The sequence below is a fragment of the Filicampus tigris genome, chromosome 11 (assembly GCF_054856515.1).
Source record: "Filicampus tigris isolate MCC_2025a chromosome 11, RoL_Ftig_1.0, whole genome shotgun sequence".
NCBI lineage: Eukaryota > Metazoa > Chordata > Actinopteri > Syngnathiformes > Syngnathidae > Filicampus > Filicampus tigris.
The window spans coordinates 17,908,268-17,935,673 of NC_141227.1; the positions used below are offsets into that span (position 1 = coordinate 17,908,268).

Genomic DNA, 27,406 nt, shown 5'->3' on the forward strand with positions numbered 1-27,406 from the left:
ACCAACCAAACTGCATATCAAACTACCTATCCAAGTACCTAATACTGGAACCTAGGGTTCGTGTTACGGGAATCCCGCGGGATCAACTTGACCTTTAATCACAGGATTGGCCCAGTACCGGATAAAATGTTCACAGGAGAAAACGGGAGCGGGATTATCCAATAGGAAAAAGAACAGATGCGCAGCCATTTAATTTATCTGATCTCCAAATTGGGAGTGGTACAGGAGTAGGAGTCATTCTGAACGGGAGTGGGAGTTTTCACCCGCAACTGGACGGAAGAGGATTTTTTTTTTTAACTATGATCTGTGACTGGGACGGGGCGGGATTTTTTTTCTGCGGGAGTGGGATGCCACAGGAGTGAAAAGCCACTCCCGTGTTACCCTCTATTTTCTACCTACCGCCTGCCATCAAACTATCTACCTTTTCGAACCACCAACCATACTACATATTCTACCTACTGAATTGCTTACAGTAGCTACCAACCTTAATTTCCTACTAAAGTACCCTGTTACCTACTCTACCTACCTATAAAATGACCCCCTAACTATTGTAACAATCGAACAAACTGCTTGTAAAACTACCAAACCGCGCATCAATCTACTGTACCTAAAAAAATACTTAATATTGGTACCTACATACAAAACTACCGGCCTATCTAACACCTACATTACCTAACTTGTTGAACCACTTACCAACCTATCTACCTACTCACCTACAAAACTGCCTTCCAAACGACTTACCCACCAACTGAACTACATGCTACTGAACTACCAACCTGTCCCGATCTTTCAAACAAACTACATACAGCACCTACCTACCTACCAAACTATCTACTTTTGGAACCACCTACCAAACTGCCTTTAAAACCTTCTATCCAATCTACCTGCCCACTTACCTACCTACCCAACATGCTGCCTACCAAATTACCTAAAAGGTATCTAATATTGGTACCTACGTAACAAACTACTAACCACTTACCTAACTAACTACCCATCAAGCTGCTGACAAATCTCCCTTCCAAGCCACCTTTGGAAATCCATACCTGCAGTATGTAAGCTAAATACAGTATGTTGAATGGACAGTGTACTGTATATGTCACTCCACATAATCAAATTGACATATTCGTTGGTCACAGTCGTCACTTGACTGCTTTCCCAGGCTTCTGTTGTGACCGCAAAATCCTTAATGCTGAAACCATTTTTACACTTAGTCACGCTTAGTCGCATTGGAACTTGACCATGACTGTGAGCTGCAGCAGTGCCGCAGTCTATGTTGTTGCAGTGGTCAGTTTCCTTGTCCTTGCTGTTCTCTTGATTATAAGGTGTTGGCATTTGTAACTATGGAGAAACAATTCAAGGCTAAATAATAACCACAATAAGCAAACATGCTAATGTTAATTTACTCTGTTGCTGCAGTATTAAGACTCCGCAGTCTCCATTTTACTGTAGAGTTTTTTTATTGCCACATATTTCATTCTCGAATTAAGAATCATTGTGTCATTGTAACATTGAGGATACACAGCCAGAAATGACAAAGTGCAACATTTGCAGTATTAACCACCACAGTCTACACTTTTCCACAGCGGCCCTCAATCTCCTCTTGAAAACGAGTAGGCTACTGGAGTTTGGTTGTAAACTTGAATGCTCCAATTTTCCTGCAGTTTCGTGGTTGATGTCTGTGGCTGCGCAATATTCTGGCTTGGGAGACTAAAAGGCTTTCAGACAATGAAACTTGGATTTGTGCTTCTTGAATATTAACAAACTTGATTCAATCAGCTTGACTTTAATATTAGTAATGGAGGCCAGTGAAAGGTACAAAGACATGGAACCATCATTGTCGAAGTGGAAGTGCTCTCATACCCAGCAAAACTACCTGCCAAGATACCTTCATGCATGCTCAATGAACAGTTGAGACGTTTTAAGACGGCGCTAGGCTTTAGCTGCAGCTTATTAACATTGGACCAAGGCCTAGCACACTATCGACAAGACATATGTAACAACTACATTCTTACACACTGTATTTATCTACCTACCTATCCAGCATACTAACACTACCTCCCGAGCTACCTAAATACAGTATATAACTAATTACTGTACGTACGTACTAAACAAACCGACCAAACATCCTACACATCTACCTACATACCCAACTCCAACATGTCTACATACCAAACAACCAAACTACCTATATATATACTTCGATACCATGATACCTACCACCAAACTACCACACTGCACTCCCACCAAACGACGTACTGTACTGTAACTTCCAACCACACTATCAAACTACTTACAGAATTGTCTACTCAACTACATGCCTACCTACATAGCAGGCTGCTTTCCTATAAAAATGCCTACCATCCACTGGCCTACCAACCTGCCTACAGTACCTACTTACCTGGCTACCTAGCTAGCATTTTAGTACTGCATTCAGATGTTGTCATAATAGTCTGTGGGGTTGTTGTGTAAATAAAGCCTCAGGTGTGAACTCAAGCGTAGAGTGATGCATGACGTGTGCACGGTGACGGGTGGCGGCTAAAACGTATAGCAAGCCTTCTTTGCATTTAAGGGAAGCTTGACGACATGGAATTAACATTGTCAATATCTTTCTGATGAGTCGTAACAATTTGAAATGATTTTTTTTTTTTAAATAATTTTTGTAACAATTTGAATTGTGGACTTTTCATCCACAATATCTGTAACGTCATTGTAAATAGAGATTAATGCAACGTCATTTTGTCTTGGACAAATGACTTTTTCCTACAGCATCGTGTGAGTGGAGGGCAGGGGCGGCAATTGGGAATTTGGGGAAATTAGGTGAATTTTTCCGAACGGCAGGTGTATTTCCGGGACAGTCCTTGCCATAACGGCCGATTACGTTGCAGTGCGTGACGGCCGCACCCCATTGTCGGCCATATTTCGGTGCACGACAGCCCGTCGACGACTACTTTTCAGCGAATAACCCCCCGGTCCCGTCCCCTGTGTGTGAAGAGCAAAACAGAATTGCTAAAAGAAATACTAGAACAGCTGAATTTGCGTATTTCCTGCTCAAATACACAGGCGAAAAGGGAAGAGCGTCTCTCAATGACTCATACCGTCTTTTGTTCCTCACGCGATCACACTCATACCAACGCAAGCAGTTGTCGCGTGCCCTCACATGAGAAACATTGCTTGTTTGTCTTTGTATTGCCAATATGCATAGCTGGGCATTTTACTCAAATTTCTCGGTCCGTTTATCGCCGTCAGCCTGCAGCCGGGTACCCTTGTACCCTTCCGCCGTCTGTGAATCCGCCTCGGTCAGACCAAATAGTAATTGACTATAGGACAGTCCACCTATCATTTTAAATGGGCTTCCGTTAGCGTTTCCGTCCAGCAACTTTGAGCAACTTCCACTAGCATGAGCGATATTTGAAATGAAAGACTCACCATGACATGGAAGCCTCACCATGGCATGGAAGCCTCACCGCGCACAAAATGCGTGCGTCTCTTAGGACCCAGGAGCTGTCAAAAAGCCCCTGCCGCGGCCAACGGGAAACAGAAGTCTCGTTCCAGCCATTGAAGCCTCACCGTGAAAATGGACGATTACATCGATGGAAAAAATGGGCTTCCGGCTGTGCTTAGTTTCTTGTCTTTCAACATAGGCGGATAGACAGACCGGTTAGTGACATAGGTGCAATGCCCAGCTCTGCCAATATGCATGTTTTATCCATAGCCGGGGGGGAAAAATGGTATCAACTATAGGCCGGTCCTTCCCGTAGATGCCATTGAAGTCTACGGTACAGTATTTGAGAAAGTGCAGACCTAGCTGCCATCTTGAACTAGGAGTCCCCGGCGATTTCTTCCATTCACTTGTATTGAGGTTGTTGCGTTTAAATCGTCAAATTCTTTACCAATTTTAAGAGGAATTGGTTTGTTTGAAACATCAGCGATGCAGTTATGTTGCCAGGTGTGGATAATTTTTTAAATTGGAGCTTTTACAACATGTTATTTTTAAATGATTTGTTTATTGTTATTATTATCATTATTATTATTATTTTAAAAAAATTAACCTAACCTTATATTAAACATTCTTTGTTGTTCTTGCTATCACATGGTTGAACAGTGTTGAATTGATGGAAGCATAAATAAAACCTTTGAAAGCAAATGTTTCAGTTAATATCACATTTTAAACTGAAATACAGACTCTTTTATTTTGGCTTCACAGTTTTATATCCAAGTCAGTGCCTCACCAGTCATGAACCTCACCGCAAGTCACTGTGTTTCAGATACCTCAAATGCTAATTGTGGATGGGTAGAATATAGTTACGGATATCTGAAATTTTCTTTTTGACTAGGCAAAACTGAATTACAGATATCCGCAACAGTACAGCCCATCTCTGAGAAGACTCGCCACAGAAACGGATTTATGGTATTTCCATTTCTATTTTCCGGGCTCCGCCCCCTGGCCACGCCTATTCGTCACAGACCTGAAATCCGCGGAGCTGCGATAGAGTCAGAAGGTTTGAAGAAACAAGAAAGCAACAGTCGTCTGCGTCGTCGTCACACCGCCGCGGACATATTCAGCTTTCACGGTTTTCCCCCCCCCCCGCGTTTTTATTGTGCGTTTTTTAGGGGTGGGTTTCTGACAAGGAACCCGGAGCGAGTGAGTGAGTGAGTGTGGAAGCCCCCGACGCCGAGGAGTTTGTGTCGGGCACCGGTGGAAAGTAGCAGCGTGAGGCGGCGCCCACGAGAGGGTAAGCTAACCGACTGGGCAAGGTAACTAACTGTCTCACACCGTCAACTACATTTCCTTTTACGCACTTTGGTTCGAAGCAAATGGCCGGCGAAGCGACAAGGAGAAAGTAGAAGCAGCGGAAAGCGTTGAAAAGGGATTTTTTTTTTATGTCAAACTTGTTTATTAAAAAAAGAAAAAGTCAGCTGGAAGACTTGTCAATAAATGTCCCGGTTAAAAAAACTCCACAACGACTCGATGGAGTCACGGGGGAAACGGCGTAACCTAATGGATAATGTTTTCATATCCTAACAGTACTTCTGTCGATACATAACAAAACCACTCTCACTTCTCACTTTCACCTGAAGACAGCTGTTGATCACAGGCCGATAACACATAAATTTTATACAGTTTTAACTAAAGTGGAAAAATGGCAAAACCTTTTTAGTTTAACGTGACTATACTTCTTTTGACATTTATCAATACAACTGAACTAAGCATCAATATCCTGATGATATACATTGGCAATGCAACCGGAGAAAATATCAATATAGCAACACGACAAGCGTTGCAAAAATAACTGTCAAAATGCGAAGTCTGGATGGAATCACAACTTCAATCTCCGCACAACCCAACAAGAATTTGGAAATCTAATGATGGGTGCCGCGGAAGTTCGAACCGGCCTTCCTGTGTGGAGTTTGCATGTTCTACCTGTGCCTGCGTGAGTTTTCACCGGTTACTCCAGTTTCCTCCCACATTCCCAAAACATGTATGGTAGGTTTATAGAAGGCTCAAAATTGTCCCTAGGTGTGATTCTGAGTTGTTTGTCTGTGAGCCCTGTAATTGTCTGGCAACCAGTTCAGGGTGTACCCCACCTGTTGCCCGAAGACAGCTGGGATAGCCTCCAGCACGCCCGCGACCCTCGTGAGGTTAAGCAGATTGGATAATGGGTAGATGGATGGATGGATGGATAGTGAGTGATATCGCCTATAGTAAATCTGGTCAAAAAACACTTTCAAATTAGAGTAAAACAGTATTGTTTCTCCACACACCTCTTTGACCTTTTAATTTTGTCTGCTACTCGAGGAATTGCTTCACCGACTGGCAAACAAGTAAATGTTAAATATTTCCACCAATAATTCGTATGAGCTAAAATTCCGACTTGCGACGCAGCTTCGGGGGCCGGAGGTGTTTTACGCCGTGCGCACGCGTTCGTGCTTCCTCCACATGGCTAAGGAATCAAAACTTAGCACCGACATTCTAAAATCTGAATGATTCCGGTCATGTATTTTGAACGTCTGACAGACCATACGCTAACAATTTCGTCCAGTCTCGTCTCGTCAACGAAAACTCATGTATGTCACGTCATATTTTAGCCACCAAAGACCCACGTTTAACAAAAACAGGGCCGTTAACGAAATAATTTCGTCACAGTCATCGTTGACGGAAACAACACTGTTGGGGTGTTTAACACCAGTCGAGTGTTAAACACTCTTTTGCTACCAACGTCGACAACACAACGTCGTCGTGAAATGCTCAATTGCTAATTGCTAATTAAGATTGCTTAAAAAGCTACTACGCTGACACTGTATTTTATGGCGCCTGTGCTCAGTAGTTAGCGGCAATATCTGGATGCAGTTATTTCTTAACGATACACTGATGTTGCAACAAAATATCAGTGTAGTGATGATACATTATCAAGACAACCAGCTCTGATAAAATATAGTTATCGTGATAGCCAGTCGTATTGTTATCTCTGAATACATCTGTTGTGACACAACTGGATGGGGTAAAATCGATTCTGCGATGTATCGTCACGTTTTACGATAAATGACTGATATAACTGACCCATTTCAGTCCAAACTTGAACTTGATTTTTCTGCATTGTTCCTCTGTAGCATTGGCACAAAGACGGTGCATATGCTACGGATGTGTAATGTTGTACAGTGAGAGATGCAACATGTGCTGAAATCATTTCGTGTGGACTGACACACTTCATGTCTGTTGTTTGTGATGACTGGTGGCTATTTTTAGCCTTCCTGCTGCAGTCTATTGGCTCATATGACTACACCATAACGTCTTTTATCACATGAACCGCCACACTCACACTAGTCAGCAATGCCTCATTTGGAGAGGGAATGCGGAAAAAGCCAAGCCGCCACCAGCCTTGCACCCTCTTCAACGTCGCTACGCAACCTCTCCCCTGTGATCACCCTCAAAAGTCAAATGAACAGCTTTATGGTAGACTTTTTAAGCCATGCATCGCCTTCAACATCTTGACACAGTTGGCGCGCCCCCCCATCTTTAACTTCAACTCAAAACCTGTGCTTATTTCAAATCTAAAGTGATGCTGTGCCACCATCTACAGGAATCTCTTACTCATTTCAGACATGAAACCTGAATTTCACAGGCAAGCTGGGCGAGACGCATTTCCACGTCTGCCCATTGGAAAAACGCACTTGATGAATATAATTGTTGGTGGCGGTAAACATTAGGATTCCGGTTGATGAATGTAGAGGTGCAACAGGAGCCGGGTTTACATGGAGCCTTGTATTATGATAGGAATGAAGCTGAATGAGCAAACGGAATGAAAATGCTCCATATAAACACCTCAGTCGGAATAAAAAGGCAAAATCCGAATGTAGAGTGACACCGTCATTTACGCACTTGAAAGTGGCAGGGTCCTACCAGAGCTAATCTGCGATAGAACTTTGTCTTAAACTGCTTGTTTTTATCAAGCTGTCGCTTTGATTAAAGTGTTAAAACAATCCCAACTACTGTGCTAAACAGACGAATGAACTCCATCTTGATAAATCATGTGATGTTTACATCGATCGCCACGTCTCATACGGCTGTAAAGCGGCTGTCTAGAAAACAGATTAGCATCGATTGACGCATTGGATGTTTGAACGCAAACACGTAGACAGACAACATAAAAGGCACAGGCATATATTCTTTATCCTCTGCAAAGAACGATAATGACTTGCATCTCATACCGAGTCACCGAGTTGCGGTGGACCTCTACACGTTTATACTGTACATTGGTGGACAAGATGGGCACACCGGAAGGAGCAGCACACTTACTTGAATTGAAGCATTAAATTATGATTCGCATTTACTTTTTGTTGGCTTTTTTTTTTTTGGGAGGCCAGAACAAAGTAACGGCACTTTTATTCATTTCAACCGGAAAAGAATATTTAATACGAGTTACCAGCGCTGTCACCGAACAAATTCAACTTGTATCTCAAGGCACCACCGTATTACATCGGTCATCATGCTTACCCGCTCAAGGACGTGCTGCTCATTACATACACGTCCATCTTCTTTAATAGCGCAAAGGACAATTCCCCCCCCCCCCCGCGCTCACCTAATGCATGTGGCCTCATAAAGTATTCATCGGCATGACTCCAGACACTCCGAATTAGGCCCGTTTCCAGGAAGGCGCAGACGAACAACAGCTAGTAATAAATAATCTTCAGCAGGCTGCGTCACTCCGGTTTCAATAGATCTTGTGTTATGTCATCTTCATTGTTTGTCTGATGTTGATTATCTTGGGTAGCCTCGCTTAGATTTTAAGGTCACTGGGATGGAGACTCTCATGGGGTGCTGATAATTATAGTCACGTCCCATCGCGACTGTACCATAAACTATTCCTGATGTCACCAAAACTTGCGCTCTTTACATAATACAATGAACCCCTACAATCCGAAAATCTGCGAGTAATTGATGCTCGCTAGGGCCTAATGATTGGATTGAGGGTTTGTTTTTTTTTTCAAACGCAGATTTTAAAACGGGCAACCAAATGGATGTTTGACATTGCTATAGTTATGTTTTCCGTTTAAGTGGCCTATGTGTTTCACACTACATCATAAATTTGTAATAAAACCTCATCGACTGCTCGAAATTGGACAGCTGAAATATCCTTTTTTGAGTTTAAATTGATTTATTTATTTATTCATTTATTTTACACCATACACCCAGTGAACCCCCTGACAGAAATGGAGTCCCCAAAAAGAGAAAATTAAGACATTTCTAGTAGACTTTCACAAACTTTTCATGGCCATTCTTAACTGAAAATGAAGAAAAATGTCACCGTAGAGGGTAAATGTCTGTTTTGTGTTTTCTTTGTGTTTTCCGCAAGTCATCCAAGAGTTCAACATAGGGCTGTGCAATTACTCGAAATTCAATCACAATTACTACACGTTTAGAAAAATTGGCATAATCGAAAATAAAATAAAATAAACAATTATTAAAATACATTCATATCCAACACACTGTTTGTTTACACAAGGAAATAATACTTGAATTCATACGTTTGCTCCTTTTTTAAAATTTTATATCTAATTATATACATTTTGTTTGGTCCAAAAGGAACTCGCATAATTATAGCGTTTCAAAGACATTTATTTGTCTTTAATTTTTTTTTACATTGAAACTTTTTCTGTTGATTGTTTGAATAATAGTGATTTCAATTATTACCAATTCAATAATTATTACCAAAATAATCGCGATTCATATTTTCTTCATAATCGAGCAGCCCTCGTTCAACATAAACAAACTTGCGCCTTACGTCGTGAGTTTGTGATCAAACTTTTGTAATATAACAATTACTTCCGGCATTGTCATATTATCCCCCCCTGAACGTGGCAAACAACAGGCAGGTAATGCCGTTCTGACTGTGCATTAGCTGCACTTCTGCTGACATAACAGGGCTCCTGGCAGCGTTGAACACAAACTAAGTGCGTCCCAATTCTCTAATGCAATAAAAAGAAAGGCGCCCTCAATTGGCTGCCCTACTTGTCTTTTGTCCCTGAGTTGAAATGCAAATAGATTTGTGTACACTATGTTTTCATGTTGGGCGACACAGTAGCTCAGGCAGGCCCGCCCTCAGGTTGTGCGTCAGGAAAACGCCGGTTGTAACTTAACTTAATGAGGGATTTGTCATTAGGATCAAATGGAATTAGTTCCACGAGATGGATTGAAACTTTCCTCAGGATGGATTCGATTTTTTTTCATGGGGGGGGGGGGGGGTGCACGAATGGCAAGGAAAGCCCACAGTCAGCCTTCTGTTTCTTGGAAAACAGGATATGACTCCTGTGGTCTGCATTTAGCTCAAGGTATTGACAGTGGATGACGCTCAAAATCCAAACGGCACCAGATGGAGACTTTGGAAGTGGACCTTGCGCTGCATTCGAGAGAGACTGAATAAATGGAAATAAATAGGCTGAGTTTGAACCTGATGGACATTTTTTTAATTTGGTATTTTCCCATACATTTGACTAAAACAACCAGCTTTCACACAAGTATGTATTAAGTCTTTTATTAGTCCTGCGAGAGGGAAATTTCATTTTTACAGAATCAAAGCGGACATTAGTCGCACACAAGAATATGAACATTAAACATGAGCATCTAATCATCTGTGTACCACTTCAAGCAATGGGAGTGGCGGTGTAAGTGGCAACCGTACACAAATAATAAATGCTGTCTACGTGAATGTAAAGTGGCAAACTGTACATAAATAATTTATATGCGGAAGTCATTGTGTCCAAGTGGTGAAAATAGTCATCAGTAATTGTATAAGGTAAAACAAAAAGTAGTTTATAGGAGGCTTTCTCAGGCATTTTAAGCCATACATCCTTTCAACATCCGAACAGAGTTGGCGCACCCACCCCCCGTCCACCGCAAAACGTGAAAACAAAGCAGTTTAAAGGAGCCTTTTGTAGATGTTTTACAGCATGCCACACACCACACCTCCTTCACAACACTACCCAGCTACTTGTTCTAAACGTATCTCTTTATGGCAGTTCATCAGGCACGGGCATCACTTTGGATGTTCTTCAGACTTCCAAACTAACTGAAACATGTCACTCTGTAGAGACTTTGCCGTATTTGAGAAACAATGAAGTAGTGGGGTGTATTTTTGGCCATGCACCGCCCAGCCCCCTCACCAAGGCACACACTAAACACGCGAGTACACATGATAAAAATAGAGTCCCGCCCAGCAAATTGACAAAGTGGACAAGTGTCCATATCCTGGTAGCGCTTCCTGTCAACTCCTCATAGACCCGCAGATAAAACTAGATTGATCTCATCTGCCATTTCCACTTGAAATGTAAATCTATTAAAGACTCCTGCAGCAATGTTCTCGCTTCCTTCCTGTTGCCGTTCCCTGAGGATGTGACTTGTTTAGCTCCTCCCGAGTTTATAAGAAGTTGGTGGGGGCCGGATATTGAACTATTTGCACAGGAACCCATCAGACTGGTTCCCCAGGAGTCACTCGTTCAATCTCGTAGACGTGAAATGCTATGATAATATTACAGTCCATATTTTGGAGAATGAAAAAAAAAATGGGGGGGGGGGAATAAAAAAAAAAAAAAGTCATGTATTAAAAGGGAAAAAAACAAATTACCGGTAGATAAAAGATTTAAAAGGAATTTGAGAAAAATACCCACAATATTAGACTAAAAAGGTGAAATATTTGGCAACATGACAAAAAATACTGAAATATAGAACAAATAAAACAATGTATAACGGGGAATTAGACCAAAGATTTTAAAAATATTTGACCCAAATTCCCCAAATATTAGAAAATTTAAAAATACAGAAGTAAAAAAATATTGTGGGGAAAAAAATGGTGGGGACTGAAGAGCTAAAGTATATGTAAAAATATTCAAATATAAGACTAAAAAATATTGGGTGCAAAACCCTAAGATATAATACAAAAACACACACATTAAAAAAGTAATAAAGAATACACAAATAAAACAAACAAAACAATGAAACAACAAAAATATTTCACCCAAAACAAAAAAACCCACAAAAGTATTAGGAAAAAAATAGATAGAAAATGCCGAATTACTCGGAATACACAAATACTGGGAAAAATACTGGTGGGGACATAAAGACATCAATGCAACGGTCATGCAGGAAAAACAAAATATTGGAAAAAAGTGAAGAACCCTCCCCCCAAGAAATATTAGAAAACAACAAATATTCAATTAAAAATTCAATCATAAACAAATTAAATGGAAAAATACAGAAATAAGAGGAAAAAACATGCACATATTAAACAAGTATTAGGAAAAAATACAAACACATACAATGAAAACTAAACCACATAAGTATAATAATGATGAAAAATATATATTTTTTAATTCCCTCACAGATAACAGCGACTCAGCAAAGATGGGATATCAACGCAACTATGGGATACGCTCGGTGATGTGCGTTAGTAGTGTTTCAGCGTCAAACTGTGAATGTTTGTGCGACGTGTTGCCCAAGAGTGTGTGTGCAGGCGCATCTTCTTGTTCGGATTCCAGCCGGCGCTTCGCACCATACATAGAAATGACCTCGGCCAAATGGAGTCACGCCGACAAGTATTTGTTGATAATGAGAAATTCCGTTCTATTTAAAAGCGCGCCGGGCAGACGTGTCGGCAGCTGACGAAACATTCTGGCACCGGCTTTAGCCGAGTGCCTGAGGATTGATGGTTCTATTGGATGATCCGCTACATTAAAATTCACGCCAAGTGGCAATACATCACAGAGGACAGAGTACAAGTACTTTGCCGGGTGGCAAAGATCACCTCGGCCCATAAACTACGCTTCAGTTATATTGGAGACACTCTGAGTAAGAGAAGCAGATTGTCGCTGGTCTCTTAAAATAAAATAAAATAAAATAAAATAAAATCATGTAGCCCTAGCGGTCATTTTTACGGAAGGAAACTACTTCAATTTGATTACAGTGGTTTTAAAAAAGTATTTGAACTAGACAAATATTTGACTAAAATGTACTGTATAATAGGGCTGCTCGATTATGAAAAAAAAAATATCAATCACGATTATTTTGGTGGTATTGAAATCACGATTATTCAAACGATCATTTATTTTTTTGGTACAAAACAAGAAAATGTTTAAACGTAAAAAATATAAAGACAAATTAATGTAAATAAGTTCCTTTTGGACCAAACAAAATTTGCAGGTTTAATTATTGTAATTAAACAAAAAAAAAAGGTGCAAATGTATAAATTCAAGTATGATTTCCTTGTGTAAACAAACATTGCTTGACGTGTTGGATCGAAACAAATTTTAACAATCGTTTTTTACGATTATGCCAAATTTTGTAATCGTGGAGCGTAATAATCGTAATTGTAATTGAATTTCGATGAATTGACCAGCCCTACTGTATAACACAAAAGCTACAAAACTAATTAGGAGGGGCAAAAATACACAAGCATTACACAAAAACACATATTGCACGTGTAAATAACCACAAGACCCGTGTTTGGTTGTTGTTCTTTAAGTTTCTTTGGTTTTGTGAAAGCTAATTCAATTGGTTGGCTAAAAGCAGAAGCAGACAGCACCTGTCAAGCCCACCTGAGTGTGAGCGTGTATTTGTGTTTTGTGTGCGTGACATCAAACGTGTGAATAGTGCCATGGGCTGTAGATATTTGGTGCTCCAGCGCCACTTGTCTATTTATGACGCTACTGGGCCTCACATTCAGGCCAGAGCATCCTCTTAGGCGCCTTTGATCCCACTGAAGACCAGTTAATTGCTTAGTTGTGTGTCTGCGTGTTGTAAATTGACACAAAAGGCATGTATGTGGCACAGCTTGCTTCAGCGTTGACATTCTTGGGAGTGTGTGAGACCGCTGTCAAAACTACCGCGTGGTGGTAACTTGACGTACAATTGCCCCAACGTCGCAGTTTTTCAGACGCCACTTAGTTGTTTATTTATTTATTTAATGGGGCAAGCAAACGCGCAAATACGAAAATGAAAGCACCCGCAAGGAGCACGCAGCAGATGTTAGTTCGGTCTGACTGAAGTGTGGTCGCTCCACAATGTTGTGTCGACACTGAACAATTTTTTTTTTTTTTAAATATCGGTTAGGGGAGGGGGTTATATTAGACCAGAACTACACTAATAGAGCAGATAAAAAATTACATGAAACATACAAAAATATTATATAATATAAAATATTTATCTTAAAATACACATTTTAAATATTTTTCTCAAATAGAACATGGACAAAATCAAGTATCTGTAAAAGTGCTAGGAAGAAATGAAAACATCATCCATCCATTATCTGAACCGCTTATCCTCACGAGGGTCGCGGGCGTGCTGGAAACGTGGTTGAAAAAGTACAAAAGTTTGAGGAGGAAAGTTTAAAAAATGTTAACTATATTCATCTTGGTTCATAAATTCTATTGTTCATACATTTTCATTTTACTTTAAATTTCAGTTTAAGTTGACATAAATTGTCATATCATTCTATTATTATGTTATAATCAAGGCCTCATCCCGAAGCGACTCCTCCAGTATTTCTTCATAAGTGGTGAACAATTAGTGTAGCCCCCCCCCCCCCCCCCCCAAAAAAAAAAAATCGAGTATCAATCTTGTCTTTTTACATCAGTCACTAATTTGGCTGCAGTGTTTCGTCACAAAATAGTTTTAAACACTTTGCCTGTACTGTTACCTCCGCCTAAAACATTTTAGTTTGAAAATGTGTGGTCGGAGTGTATGACAGTTCTTGTATTGGTTCTCCGCTAACACCCTGGTTAATCAGCAACCTTATTTCCAATCACTGGGATTGGATTGGATTTGAGAGAGATGAATTCCAAGTGGTATAAGCTTCCTACGGTCGAGAAGACCGCATCAGCAAATAGTTCACCATTGAATAATCATAATAATGATGACCACACCCTTCCTTGAAAGAAAAAAAAAAAAAAAAAAAAAAAAAAAAAAACCCAAACAAACAGAATGACATTGAATAAGAAAATGCCAGTAACGTAGTGTTGTAAATAAAGTCTCGGAACTAGCTGCAAAAATCAGAAAAGTTGCAGTAATGCAGTGTTGCAACGTGACGCGATGGGTTGTGCAGTAGAAATGAGCAGAATGACTTGGAATAGGCCTAAAAGTCAACCAAGTTACAGTATTGCCAAACTAACTTGAATAAGATGACATTAGGCCTGGGTGATCCGGCTGAAAAATGTATCAAGTATTTCATGTCAGTCTATCGAAAATTGCATTTTTTTTTTTTAAAGTAAGAAAAAGTATTGAACGGGTGAAAAATCAAATGCAACTCTCCAGAGAAAAAATACCTGTAAATATGTCTAGTAGAGGAATATATTTCAAGGAATGTACTTTGCTATTGTGTACATTCTAGTTTCCATCCATGCTCCCCCAGCAGTGCCGTAAATGTGTATTTGCGTATCATGTAAAGATGCTACCCCAAAGCAGTAGTGTTGATGTTTACTTGACTGTTCATTCACTGTTCATACAATGCAAGTTTAGCATCTCACAAATTGTTTACAAACTGTTACTCTGTTGGAGTGCATACATTTTACGTCAAATGTTACTTGTAAGCGGGCTGATTGTTGGAATAACACTCGTTTTATTGTTTTACTTCCCTGATTGGGGATTTAGTGCAGTGCTAAGGCTTAGGGTCAAAGCTGGCTAAGACCGGAGCTAGCACTCCTTTACTTCTACAGGGCTCTTGACTGAGACTGGTTGTACAAGTGCGACCAGCCTTTCGAGGGGTGGAGGAGGAAAGTACGGTGTTTGTGACTCTCTATACTTACAGTAGGTGCCAAATGTTTAATATTTGCTTAAGGGCAATTTTTGTAAACAGAGCCTGAGCCTGTTAGACGTTTTTGAATTCGTCTAAGATATTTTATTTATTGTTCCATATGTCAATGTTCAATAGTCTTGAGGAAAAAGTTATTTGTTCTTACAAAGGATATACTCGATTCAAGATGCTCTATCACAGTGTTTCCCAACCTTTATTGGGCCAGGGCACGTATTTCCCATCGCATAAAAAAATCGCACAGCACACCACTTAGCAAAATGATTCACGTAAAGTGGATACACAGGTTGATTATGTCATCTAGTGGAAGAGCATTTGATTGTTCTGCCAGTTCGGCACACCTTCACGCAGCGCACGTACACTAGGGCTGCTCAATTATGAAAAAAATATTCATCACAATTATTTGGGTAATAATTGAAATCACGATTATTCAAACGATCGTTTATTTTTTGGTAAAAAAAACAAGAAAATGTTGAAACGTAAAAAAAACCCAAAAGATAAAAATACATGTAAGTAAGTTCCTTTGGGACCAAACAAAATGTATAAATGTAGTTATTATATACTAAAAAAAAAAAGGTGAAAATGTATAAATTCAAGTATGATTTCCTTGTGTAAACAAACATAGTGCGTTGGATATAAATGCATATTAATAATCGTTTTTTTACGATTATGACAATTTTGTAATCGTGGAGTGTAATAATTGTAATTGAATTTCGATTAACGTGCAAATGGATAGCTCGCCAGCTTCTTCTTCAGTTGAGCAGATGAGCGAACGAGGCTCTAAAATGGTTCTTGTCCACTCAAAGCACTCTGTTGTGCTCAAAATGTCCTCTTAAGTACTTTTAATTGTGGCAAATCTACCGCCATGCTGTAGCTAGCCTCTGCCTGCATCCAGCAGGATGCCTTTGCAGCTTGAATCGGTATTTTCTTTCTGTTTTTTAAAAAAAAAAAAAAAGGTATTATTTTTTTTCAAACATTGTCAAATATATTTTTATTAATAGTGATCACATGTCTATCATGAGACATATTAACATTGATTAATCGCCCAGACCTATTTAGAGTTAAAGTAGCTGTTATGGCACTTTCTTTTTCAGTAGAAAGTGAATGGAGTGATTTGGAATAAACCACAGTCCTTGATTCCTTCGTCACACAGCTAAAGTGAACATAATGGCTAGGAATGAGCGGCAAAGTTTGGAAAGTTGCAGTAATGTGTTTTATCATGAAGTAAAGTGATGAGTTATTAATGATTGTTGCAGTAATGCAGTGCTGTATCATGAAATGACTATTTAATGATGATGAATGCTGCCTTCCTTCAACATTAGCATTGAACTGAACAACTTTCAGCCGCAAAGTCAGTCATTACAAGGTCCTATTGTATTCTAAGTATAAAGTCTTCAAATTGGGAGTGTGTGCTGTTGAACTTGATGAAATAAGGGGGCGCGCTGTGTTGAAGCCATCATCATCAGTGTAATCACATCAAGGGGAAGATGGTGAAAGTCATTTGAGCCTTCCAGTTCTATTACTCCCTGTCTATTTTTCCGGCCCACATGCTGCTGTTGACTCTGTCGTGTTTTTTTTTTTTTTTTTTTCCATCCCAGGTTCGAGCTCTCTTGGCAACCGCCCGCTTCCCCTTCTGCCCCCCCCCCCAACCCTTGGCTGCTCTGGTCCCACAGGGCGGAGATAAGTATGGGGTAAGCGAGCCGAGAAGCGACGTTGCAACGAAACGAGGGCCCGCTCGGCAGCATAGGTAAGACAACACAATGCATCGTGTACAGCGAGCTTTATGACGAAATCACATTAGCACACAGATGATTCAGTGAAATTGTATTTAAACGTGGCGTACTTTCAGGTCTGGTCTTTTTTAAAGTTGGAATACCATATTCATTAAAACAATAAAGGAAGGGAAACGGGTGTATGAAAATCCTTATTGTATCTATATATAAATGCACGATAGCGACTCAATGAATACACAAGAAACGCAAGTCGTTGAGTGTATATATTGAAACATGGAACTTTAGTGTAGTTAATGGGGAAGTGAGGAACGTAAATTGTGTAGTATATAGTTTGAAACAAGGATGGAGTGTATACTGTAGGTTGAAATGAGGAATTTAGGTTGTGTAGTGTATTTGGGCAACGAGGAACGTAAATTGTGAAGTATGCAGGTTGAAACAAGGAACGTTAATACTGTTCCGTAGTGTTGAAACGAAATGTTGTGCAGTGTAGAGTGGGAAACACTGAATGCAAGTAGTGCAGCGTACAGTATAAATTAGAGGTGCAACAATGAATCGACAAGTGATCGATTGATCAAATTAATCAATGATTATTTTGACAAATCGATTCATCGTTTAGAGACTTGTGTTTAATTTAAAATTGTCCAAATCCTCAGAAGATTTCAGCCTCGCAACTAGAGTTGGTCGATATGATATTGCAGCAAAATGTCTGTAATAAGAATACTAATTAACTCATTCATTGCCATTGACAAATTTTATTTGTCTTTTCACAGTCCAGCCATTCAATCCCAGGCACTTATTTATATTTTTTTTTCACATTTTTTTCAAACGTTAGAGTAAAAGAGGGTCTGAAAATGTCCGACAGTGAATGAGTTGATACTCTATTAATAAACATCCCACCTAACCCACATGACATCGAACACAACGGTTTTACCACCACTTCTGTTCTTATTTCTGTTCACAACTTCTGCTAAGTATCACAAAACAGGAAGCTTACAGATCTGTTGCGAGTAGACGAGGCGAGGGGAGGAGGTTTCTTCACACTTCACACTTCAACAGTTCCACATGCTTCTGTGTGTACCTCTGGATTATTTTTGCTGCTTTGTTGTCCTTACAAATCTGTCGGGAAACCCTTTATATATTTATTTATTTTGTATTTATTTTTTTAAACAAACACGGTTCTGTCAATTTTCCATAAGGTATCAGGGGCCATGCAACAAATATATTCAATTATCACTTAGTTAGTTAGTTAGTTAAGTTTTAAATCTAAATTCAGAACATGCCTGGCAACTTTGACAAGCCAAACCAAATACACTTCATACACACCCTTCCATTTCCATGAAGTACGCCGTAACACACGCATACCTTTTATTTTAATTTGTCTCTTCCTAAAATGTTTTTTTGTTTGTATATCCGCAATGCGTGAAGTTATTTTGTCTTTATCTGCAAATGTATAACGAGGTGAGCCTGATTTTGAAAACGTTCCTGGGCTTTGTGATCACACCTGCGCAATCCCTTCCTAGGATATTGGTGATGTTATTATATTGTTTATGTGCATATAAGTAGAGGAATACAGATCAAATACAAACAAAACAAGTACATATGAAATGAATTAGCTTTTTTGTTGTTTTTGTCAGGTAAGGTGTGTTTGGCTTGGCACTGCTGGAGGTTAATTAGGCGTTGGAAGCCCCGCTCTTGTCAACATGTTGTTGGGCTGTCGTTTTCGGACTACCTCCCTCCTCCCAGCTCCTTGTTCTCTCAATTCCTAGGAGCTATCTTGTTTTGTGTGTGTGTGTGTGTGTGTGTGTGTGTGTGTGTATGCTGGGAATCAGAAGGTAATCATCCCGCAGGGAGGAGGAGCCAGTCTGTAAAGAAAAAAGGCATGTCTTGTTTGTTTTAGCAAATCTGGGCATACTCTATGCCAGCTAAGCGTTTCAAAATCTATCTAGCCCCCAGTCAGCCGAAACGAGGAACGCAAGTCGTGTGGTGTAGGGTTTGAAATGAAGAACCCAAGTCGTTTCTTAGTTTGTAGAGGGAAATGAGGAATGAAAGTCATGCCATATATAGGGAGAAAGGAATTGAAGTCTTTTAGTGTGTTGTCAAACAGGGAATGCATGTTGCATCCAATGTTTCGGGAGGAACTTAAAGTTGTGCAAGTACAATCATTTGCAACCGGTGGTTTGGGATCCAAATGTTAACAGACTAATACAGCTAGTCAAGAATTACATGTATTTGTATTCATATTTTTTTTCAGAGCAGTACTGAGGCGTAACAAGTTCCTACATAGGATACGCGATATTGGATAAGCGTCAGGAAATGTTATTCGCGGCCGACTTGTTCTCTGAATCCGAGCCGTGATTGGTCGTTGTGAGTAGTTGCCATGTCATTTTGCTGCTTAACTTGTATTCCACAAACGCAAAATGAATCAGAATGCCGTGTTTCAACTGGTGGGCCTGCTAGGAACATATTATTGGGGGGGGGGAAAAAAAACGTTTGGGTTGACTTCCGCTTTAAAACAAAGAATGCAAGTAGTGTGTAAGGGGAAATGAGGAATGCTAGCCGTGTAGTGTGTAGGGGAAATGAGAAAGGTTAGCTGTGTTGTGTAAATGTTGAAACGAGGACTGTATGTCCGGTAGATTGGTAGTGTATAGGGGAGCGAAGAATGGAAGTCTTGTGCATAATTTAAGACTGCGCGTAATGTTATGTATCAATTGAAATGAGGATCGGAATGCATGTGGCGTAGTGGGTAAAATGAGGAATGTAAATCACGGCGGATATATTATGAAACGGGGAAAGTAATTTGCCGCGCATAGGGGGAACAAGCAAAGTAAGTCTTGGCGCGTGTGGGATGAAACGAGGAATGCAAGTAGTGTGTTGAGAGGGGTGGAAATGAAGGAGGTGCGTCATGTAGTTCATAATAGGTTGAAACGAGGAATGTAAGCCATTTAGGTCACAAAGAGAAACCAGGAAGTATAGTCATCAAGTGTATAGGGGGAAAAAGCGGACGACTGTTTATGTCGAATGGTGTATAGGTTGAGAAGAGGACCGCAAGTAGTCTCGCACAAAGGTGGAAACCGAATTTAAGTCATTAAGTGTGTAGGTGGCAATGAGAAACAAGTCACGGGGTGAACCGAGGAGATGGCTTCCTGGTAGAGTGTGAGTTGTAATTTAAAAGTTGCTCTCGTAAACTCCAGCTTGAGACTGACGTTTTGAGTTTTTGCTCTGCTGTGTTTACACGTGAATGGACAGGGCGGGGAAAGGAAGGTAAACAAGGATTTTGTGCAAACTTGCTGCTACGTGTCCATTGGAGAGGAAGCGACCTGCTATCCACTTTGATCAATCAGGTGGAGTTTCCTCAATCCCCCCCCCCCATTGCTCCAGCTGACCCTACATTATCGTGTACAAATACAAACGCTGGAATGTGGACAATCAAAGAAGCGCTCTTAGTGGTGAAGTGGTGGGAAATAGAACAACATATGTCAATACCCAATGTTGTTTTTTGTCCAAAGCACGTCCTTCCTTGCCAGCCTCGCCATCTTACAACGCTCCCACCCCCAGTCCTCTTCGGAAACACTTGGCAACCACCAGCGCTTCCCCGTCTTTTTTTATGCAGAGCCCAACAAGGCGAGAGAGTTCTGGAAAATGATCACTTTTACCAGAAAAAATGCTGACTTTTAAGACGACGTTAGAGGGTCTTGTTTGTTCGTTAAACATCAGCCAGGAGTTGGACTCTTAATTTGTTCTGATTGGCAATTTCCTGGAGAGCATGCGCTGGTTAACCAATAACCTTCCAACGCCATGGCGAGTGAATCTTTAAAGGTGCTTCAATTGTTTTACTGTGTTTGGTTTGGCCTGCATCCAGAGCACGCAGGCTTTGTGCGCATCCATTTTGACAGGGCACACGCACTCATTCGCGAGCACGACACAGGACATTGCGACGCATCAACGCGTCAATGACATCTTCTGGTTATTTATTGATTTGAGGTGGAATTTGCTCAGACTTTGTACAAACACCAAACACAATCAGTTGGGCCGTTGGCCATTACTGAGACGCCGAAGCAGCCATGTTGTGCTCAGCTGAAATAAGACTCAACGCGACATTTGGTTTATTTTTATTTTTTTACGGCACTTTTGTGTACTCGAAAATGGAACCAATTTTTTTTTTTTACGGCACTTTTGTGTACTCGAAAATGGAACCGATTTAGCAGCTGTTTGGCTGTGTTTATCCTTGTTAAAATGTTTGTCTAGTAGGGGTGGTAAGATTAGCGCTCAAAAATTGGCTCAGTAATTTCCTCACAGAATTTTTTTGAAAAGTCAGCCCCCGTGCCAAGATTCTGTCAGCAACATAAAATTCAGTAGCCACGTCTATGATGAGTCGACCACATTAAACAACGGAAGTCAACCCAAGTATATTTTTTTCAAGAATATGTTCCCAGCAGGCCCACAGCATTCTGATGAATTTTGCGTTTGTGGAATATAAATTAAGTAGCAAAATGCACTTGTTTTTAGCCATCTCTGGGGGTGGCCATTTTGTCTTCTGTCGACTGAAAATGACATCACAACTGCTTACAACGACCAATCACAGCTGACCTGTTCTCTGAATCTGAGCCGTGATTGGTCGTTGCGAGCAGTTGTGATGTCATTTTCAGTCGACAGAAGACAAAATGGCCGCCCCCAGAGATGGCTAAAAACGAGTGGATTAACACTTACTCCACAAACGCAATATTTATCAGAATGCCCTGTTTCAACTAGTGGGCTTGCATAAAACATATTCTTGAAAAAAATGTTTGCGTTGACTTCCGCTTTAAGGTAATTTTGGAAATGATCAGCGCTCCTTCAGACAAACGTGTCCTACTGGAATATTTTGAAAATCCAGCCACAGAAGTTAGCCCTGAAATTTGGTAGGTCTGGCTATCATGAGTGGAATCACAAAAAAAGTCTCAGAATAAGCCATGCCTACAAATACAAAGGATGTATTTTGTGTTTTCGGGTCTTTTTCCAGTTGTGAAAATGTGAACGTTTGTGTGTCCAGGTGCGCGACGGCGTGATGGCGCTGATGCGGATGAGACTGAAGGTTCTGTTGACTGTGATGATGGTCAACGTCTTCATTTTCATCCTAATCTCCCGACACAGCGGGCGGGACAAGGGCTTCCAGGACAAGGTGCGGGTTCCCTCGAAGCCCTTCTGGAACAAGATAACGCCCAGTTCGGGCTACTGGAACCGTCAGCAGCAAGTTCTGGACTTCCGGAACAACCCCATCCTCGCCAATCACAGCGCCGCCGACTTGCCCGATTGGCTCAACGAAACCCGCGTGTCTTTCGACTCCTGCCAATCGGACACTAGGGTGACCACTCAGGTGAAAGATTACAACTCTCTACCGTTGCGATTCAAGGACTTTCTGCTCTACATGCACTGTCGCTATTACCCGGTCCTGGTAGACCAGCCGGACATCTGCCAGGAGCCCCCCTTCCTGCTGCTGGCTGTCAAATCCCTGGCGCCGCATTTTGACCGGCGTCAGGCCATACGCCAGTCTTGGGGCAAGGCGGGCGTGGTCGCCAACCGGACCGTGGTAACAGTCTTCCTCCTGGGCCAGACCACGGCAGTGGACCACCATCCGGACCTGTCGCCAATGCTGAGCTATGAGAGCGACCAACATCGGGACATCATCCAGTGGGACTACCGGGACTCCTTCTTCAACCTGACCATCAAGGAGGTCCTCTTTCTAGACTGGATCCAGACACGTTGCGCAGGTGCCAACTTTGTCTTCAAGGGCGACGACGACGTCTTCGTCAACACCTACGCCATCCTGAGCTTCCTGGGCGGGCTGTCTGCGCCCAAAGCCGCCGACCTCTTTGTGGGCGACGTCATCACCAATGCGGGGCCGCACCGGGACAAGAAGGTGAAGTACTTTATCCCGGAGAGCATGTACATCGGCTCGTACCCGCCCTACGCCGGCGGCGGCGGCTACCTGTACTCCGCCGGCGTTGCCGCCCGTCTGCACGCTACCTCCCGCCGGGTGGCGCTCTACCCCATCGATGACGTCTACACGGGCATGTGCCTGAAGAAGGCGGGGCTGGCCCCCGAGAAGCACAAGGGCTTCAGAACCTTCAACATCGAGGAGAAGTACCGCGCCAACCCATGTGCCTACAAGGGCCTCATGCTAGTCCACCCGCGCACACCGCAGGAGATGATCCAGATCTGGTCCTGGCTCGACCAGCCCGACCTCAACTGCCAGTAGAGGGCACCTAAGCCCCCTCGACGCCACACCCATCTGGAGGTTTAGACCATTATTTTGAGGGGGGATGACTTTTAAAAGTTGGCAGCTTGTCATCATGCTCACTTGGAACTTCAGCCTGCGACGGTTTGCTCCATTTGGGGGGTGCCAGAGTATTTTTGGCGGCCATTTTACAGTAAGGGTACCCGACAAATGGTAGATTGATTAGCTATTGAAGTGCACGCTATTTACCATTTAATGCACAGTTTATAGGGTTACCCATACCCTCATGGCCTTATTACAATTCTAAGATAAATAACATGGTTGAGGATTGGTGCTTTCCAAAAATCAAGTACTTTTTTCAGTTTCTCACATCAGGCATATCTAAATCATACCATCTGACTCTGCCTTATACCAAATCATTATTAGTTAAAAAAAAAAAAGATTTGAGGGTAGCCTTATTGTAAAGTGACAGCGTAATTTTTTTTTTTTTTTTTTTTTTTTTTTTTATCTTCTCGCTTTGCTGTACAGAGAGCTTGAACCAAAAGTGTGCCCGTCGTTGGCGCACATATTTATAAGGCTGTAACTATTTACAGCGCTTTAACACTGTGTCTGCTTCTCCACCGGGGGGCATCCAAAATGCTGTATCATATAGGAATATACGTGAGACGTTAAGCACAGGAAGACAACACAGTGTTGTCAGTGTCCCCTTTTGAAAATAATTTCTGTGAAAATCTGTGGATCGGAGATTGATTGAATAATTTATCGACCTGTGCCTTTCGTATGGAGTCCAGCCAATCAACACAGCAGTGTATATAATTTCAAACCACAAACGGATAATTGCATTAGATTAGAGAAGTGTCAGGTGTTTACCGCTGTTCCCTTTCAAGTAGCTGCTGCCCTGCCTCTGATGCTACCTCAGAAGCTGGAAAATCCTCAGGTCATTCCTTGGCCTTTCATATGGTTCAGTTTCAACAAAATTGGCATTTCCGAGACAAAATTGATTTAGAAACCTTTCACACTGAGATGCAGCATCCTACAAATTGAATGACATCAATGACTGGTCAGAGCCCGGTCTCGGCTTTTCCACTGTCCCTTTTCTCACAGTCGCCGTCCTGTCCCTGATACTACCTCGGAAGCTGGAAAATCTGCAGTATTCCTATTCCGTACTCTTTCACACAGACCTTGAAAGGTAGTGAAAAAAATCATTTGCGTAATAACACAGTTGCCTAAAGCCTGGGTCAAATGGCAAGGATGTCGGACGGGAAATCTTGCAAAACCGCCCCCGAGATTAAACGAGGGTTAGGGTCAGTGTGCGCCTACGGCTCCTCCGACCACCACCAAACATTCACACCCGGCCGTACACCGGTGTGAGTGGCGCTGGAGGCAAGGTGGGTTAAGTGTCTTGCCCAACGACACAACTACACATGACTCAGACAGGGCAGGATTCGAACAGCCGACCCCAAGGTTACTGAACAACCTGCTCTTCTACCTCCTGAGCCACGGCCGCCCCGAAGCAGGGAGTAAAAGGTAAAAATTGGAAAGCGATCTTTTCCAGGACACAATCCATTGAAAAGCCTGTAATGGCAATTTTTGTGAGTTGCGAACGGGAATTAGAGTTTTCATGTTTCCGATGCAAAGACATTTGTTTATATGACGCTTGTTTATTTTCAGGAAATGCAGAATTAATTTTCATTGTACAAATCGCTGCTTAACTTCATGTATGCAACACTGTAAACAAATGTAAATGGGGGGCGGAGGGGATGGGAAGTCAAAATCAAATTTTCCACGATTCTGGCATGTACAAAAAGCTCATTTGGTAAAACATGGGCACTTTTTTTGCCAAGCGCAGAAGTACTCATTGTACAAATGACCTTTGACTCACGTTATAAATTTAATTCTGTGTAAAAATGAAATGCTAGCCCTCCCAAACATCCTTAATGCTAATCCTATTCAATCTCTGCATTCGCATAAATTGACAATTTATTTATGCGCACCTTGGCCTTCGGTACTCGGTCACAGTAATTTATTTTTTTAAGTTCCAAACTGTATGCTAATGTATAGCTATTTGGGAATTAGAAGGACCTGTTTGATGTACATAATGTCAGAATTTGGGCAGATTTCAGATTTAAGTGGGGGGCAAAAAAGTGCTAATCATTTTGATTTTATATGTGCAGGTATGCCCCACCATAAATTGTGAATTTATACATGTACACCTCTGTTGTCTGTGCTCACACTCCTTAAAATAAATCAACAAAAATACTCTGGTAGGTAGTTATTTCAGAATCGAAAGGATTGATCTGACAACCCTAATATCGGAATTTTGGTGATTTTTAAGAAATAAATAATTACCTTATCACTTACTTGCTGGATACGCCAGGTGTCGTGTACGTAGCGGTAAATTATTAACCTTGACAAGGTGTATCTCGCTAGTATATATCTATATAAACTTATACACGCCCACTGGTTGTTGGTGCTCGCACTACTTCAAAAAATAAATAAATTGATATACCCTTGTGGGTACTGTTATTTCAGTTCAATTTGGCCCGAGTTCCAATAAAAAAGTGACTTATTGCTTACTCATCGGAGATGCTCAATGTACGTAATGTTGGATAAAAGTCTGATGCTACCCATCCCGAGATTTAAATCAACTCACAACATTGCTAATGCATTCCCATTTGTAATATATGGGCTAGCGTGATTCATGAATTTACAGGCGCACACCTCACCTCGGTGCTACCTTTTAATACACTACTTCAGTTTTTATTTTTAAGCGCTAGGATGTACATCGGTATGTAATTTCAGAATCGAAAGGTTCGTTTTGATATACAAAATGTCACGATTTGCGCTGATTTCCGATAAAACTGCCAAGTGACTTATCGCTGACTTGTCAGAGATGCTAGGTGTTGATTAGCTTGACTCAACTTCAGTATTACCAATATGAAAAATCTAACATTTTAAAAAGCCGACGATGAGCTGCGTGAAAAGTGGGTCACGATTAAGACGACTCCTGCTGGTCAGGTTGGTCAATCGGAGCTGCTGTAAAGATAAGCGGTTAGCGTGTTTTTGTCATCATCACTTTATTTTCTCGCTCACATAAGACAATCAGAGAAAGAGTTGTTGGCTTTCTATACAATATAACAGTCAAAGACACCGTTTTGGTTATTTTTGTGCGTTAAGAGATGACATCGTATCCCGTCACAATTACTTGAAATGTTTACGTTATGTCATCGCTGCTCGGTCATTTTTATTTTTATTTTTTTTTAAATTTTTTTTAAGATGCTTGCTGTTTCTTGGCTTGCTTTTTTTTTTTATCTTGTTTTATGACGTAAATACACTGGTATTAGCAATTTGTTGCATGAGGTTGAAGAATAAGGAATTAAAATTCAGTATGATACTTGATGTACAGACAGTGCACTACTTGCATAAATTCAATTTCATATTAGAGCTTAAGGGTGAAATTCCACCCGACATCTCATTTTTTTTCAAATCGTGTACAGAACTATTTTAAAAGGAAAGCTGCACTCAGGGTATCGACGAGCTAATTTGTTCGCCACACGGCAATGGTTGTACTCATACGAACTAGAAGTGGGATACGATATGATATTTTGATACCGACCAGTGATTGTGATATTTGCCAAAAAAAAATCTAAGTCTTTTTAGAGGGAAACAAAAGTCAAATGACACAGTAGCGATACGACTATTTGCTTTATCAATACTGCACCGAAATCAATACAATATGGAGCGATATCAGTATTTTGTCCCGCCTCTAGTTCCAAAATTATCGCAGACCAAATCTGAGCCTGATGTTTGTGGTTTGGATGTGTCAAAGATGAAATGTAAGTGTGACAGCTTTTTATTATTTGCATTTGTCCGGTAATTGTGTATTTAGTTTTGTTGTATTTTTTTTTTCTTTTTTAAATACAGTATGTTGTTCTGTGTGTTTTTATTGCGACACCAATAAACTGAATACGGCTGGAAGCTTCCGTCATCTTTGTTTTTTTATTTATTATTTTTTTAAATGAATTTAGATTCACCATATAGGGCTGGATGATGTGGCCTAAAGCAGGGGTGGGCAATTCCTGCCCTCGAGGGCCGGTTTCCTGCATGTTTTCAATGTCACCCTGGTGCAACCCACCTGATTCAAATGATCAGGATCGTTATCC

General features: G+C 41.1%; 1 protein-coding gene across 2 annotated transcripts; it reads left to right on the forward strand.

Annotated features, from left to right (window-relative positions):
• The first annotated feature begins 4,502 nt into the window (after nt 1–4,502).
• Nucleotides 4,503–27,221, forward strand: b3gnt2b (UDP-GlcNAc:betaGal beta-1,3-N-acetylglucosaminyltransferase 2b). Of its 2 annotated transcripts, none has more exons than XM_086045906.1 (3): nt 4,503–4,755; nt 16,895–17,043; nt 22,059–27,221. In XM_086045906.1, the coding sequence occupies exon 3, from the start codon at nt 22,074–22,076 to the stop codon at nt 23,262–23,264; it is 1,191 nt and encodes a 396-aa protein (XP_085902032.1). In that variant the 5' UTR covers nt 4,503–4,755; nt 16,895–17,043; nt 22,059–22,073; the 3' UTR covers nt 23,265–27,221. The 2 variants fall into 2 exon arrangements, with proteins under 2 accessions (XP_085902032.1, XP_085902031.1); XM_086045905.1 differs by having other exon boundaries at nt 4,503–4,733.
• Nucleotides 27,222–27,406: the final 185 nt, after the last annotated feature.

Bases quoted from the DNA above. Each gene is read 5' to 3' on its own strand.
- b3gnt2b (XM_086045906.1), top strand. From the start codon at position 22,074: ATGGCGCTGATGCGGATGAGACTGAAGGTTCTGTTGACTGTGATGATG.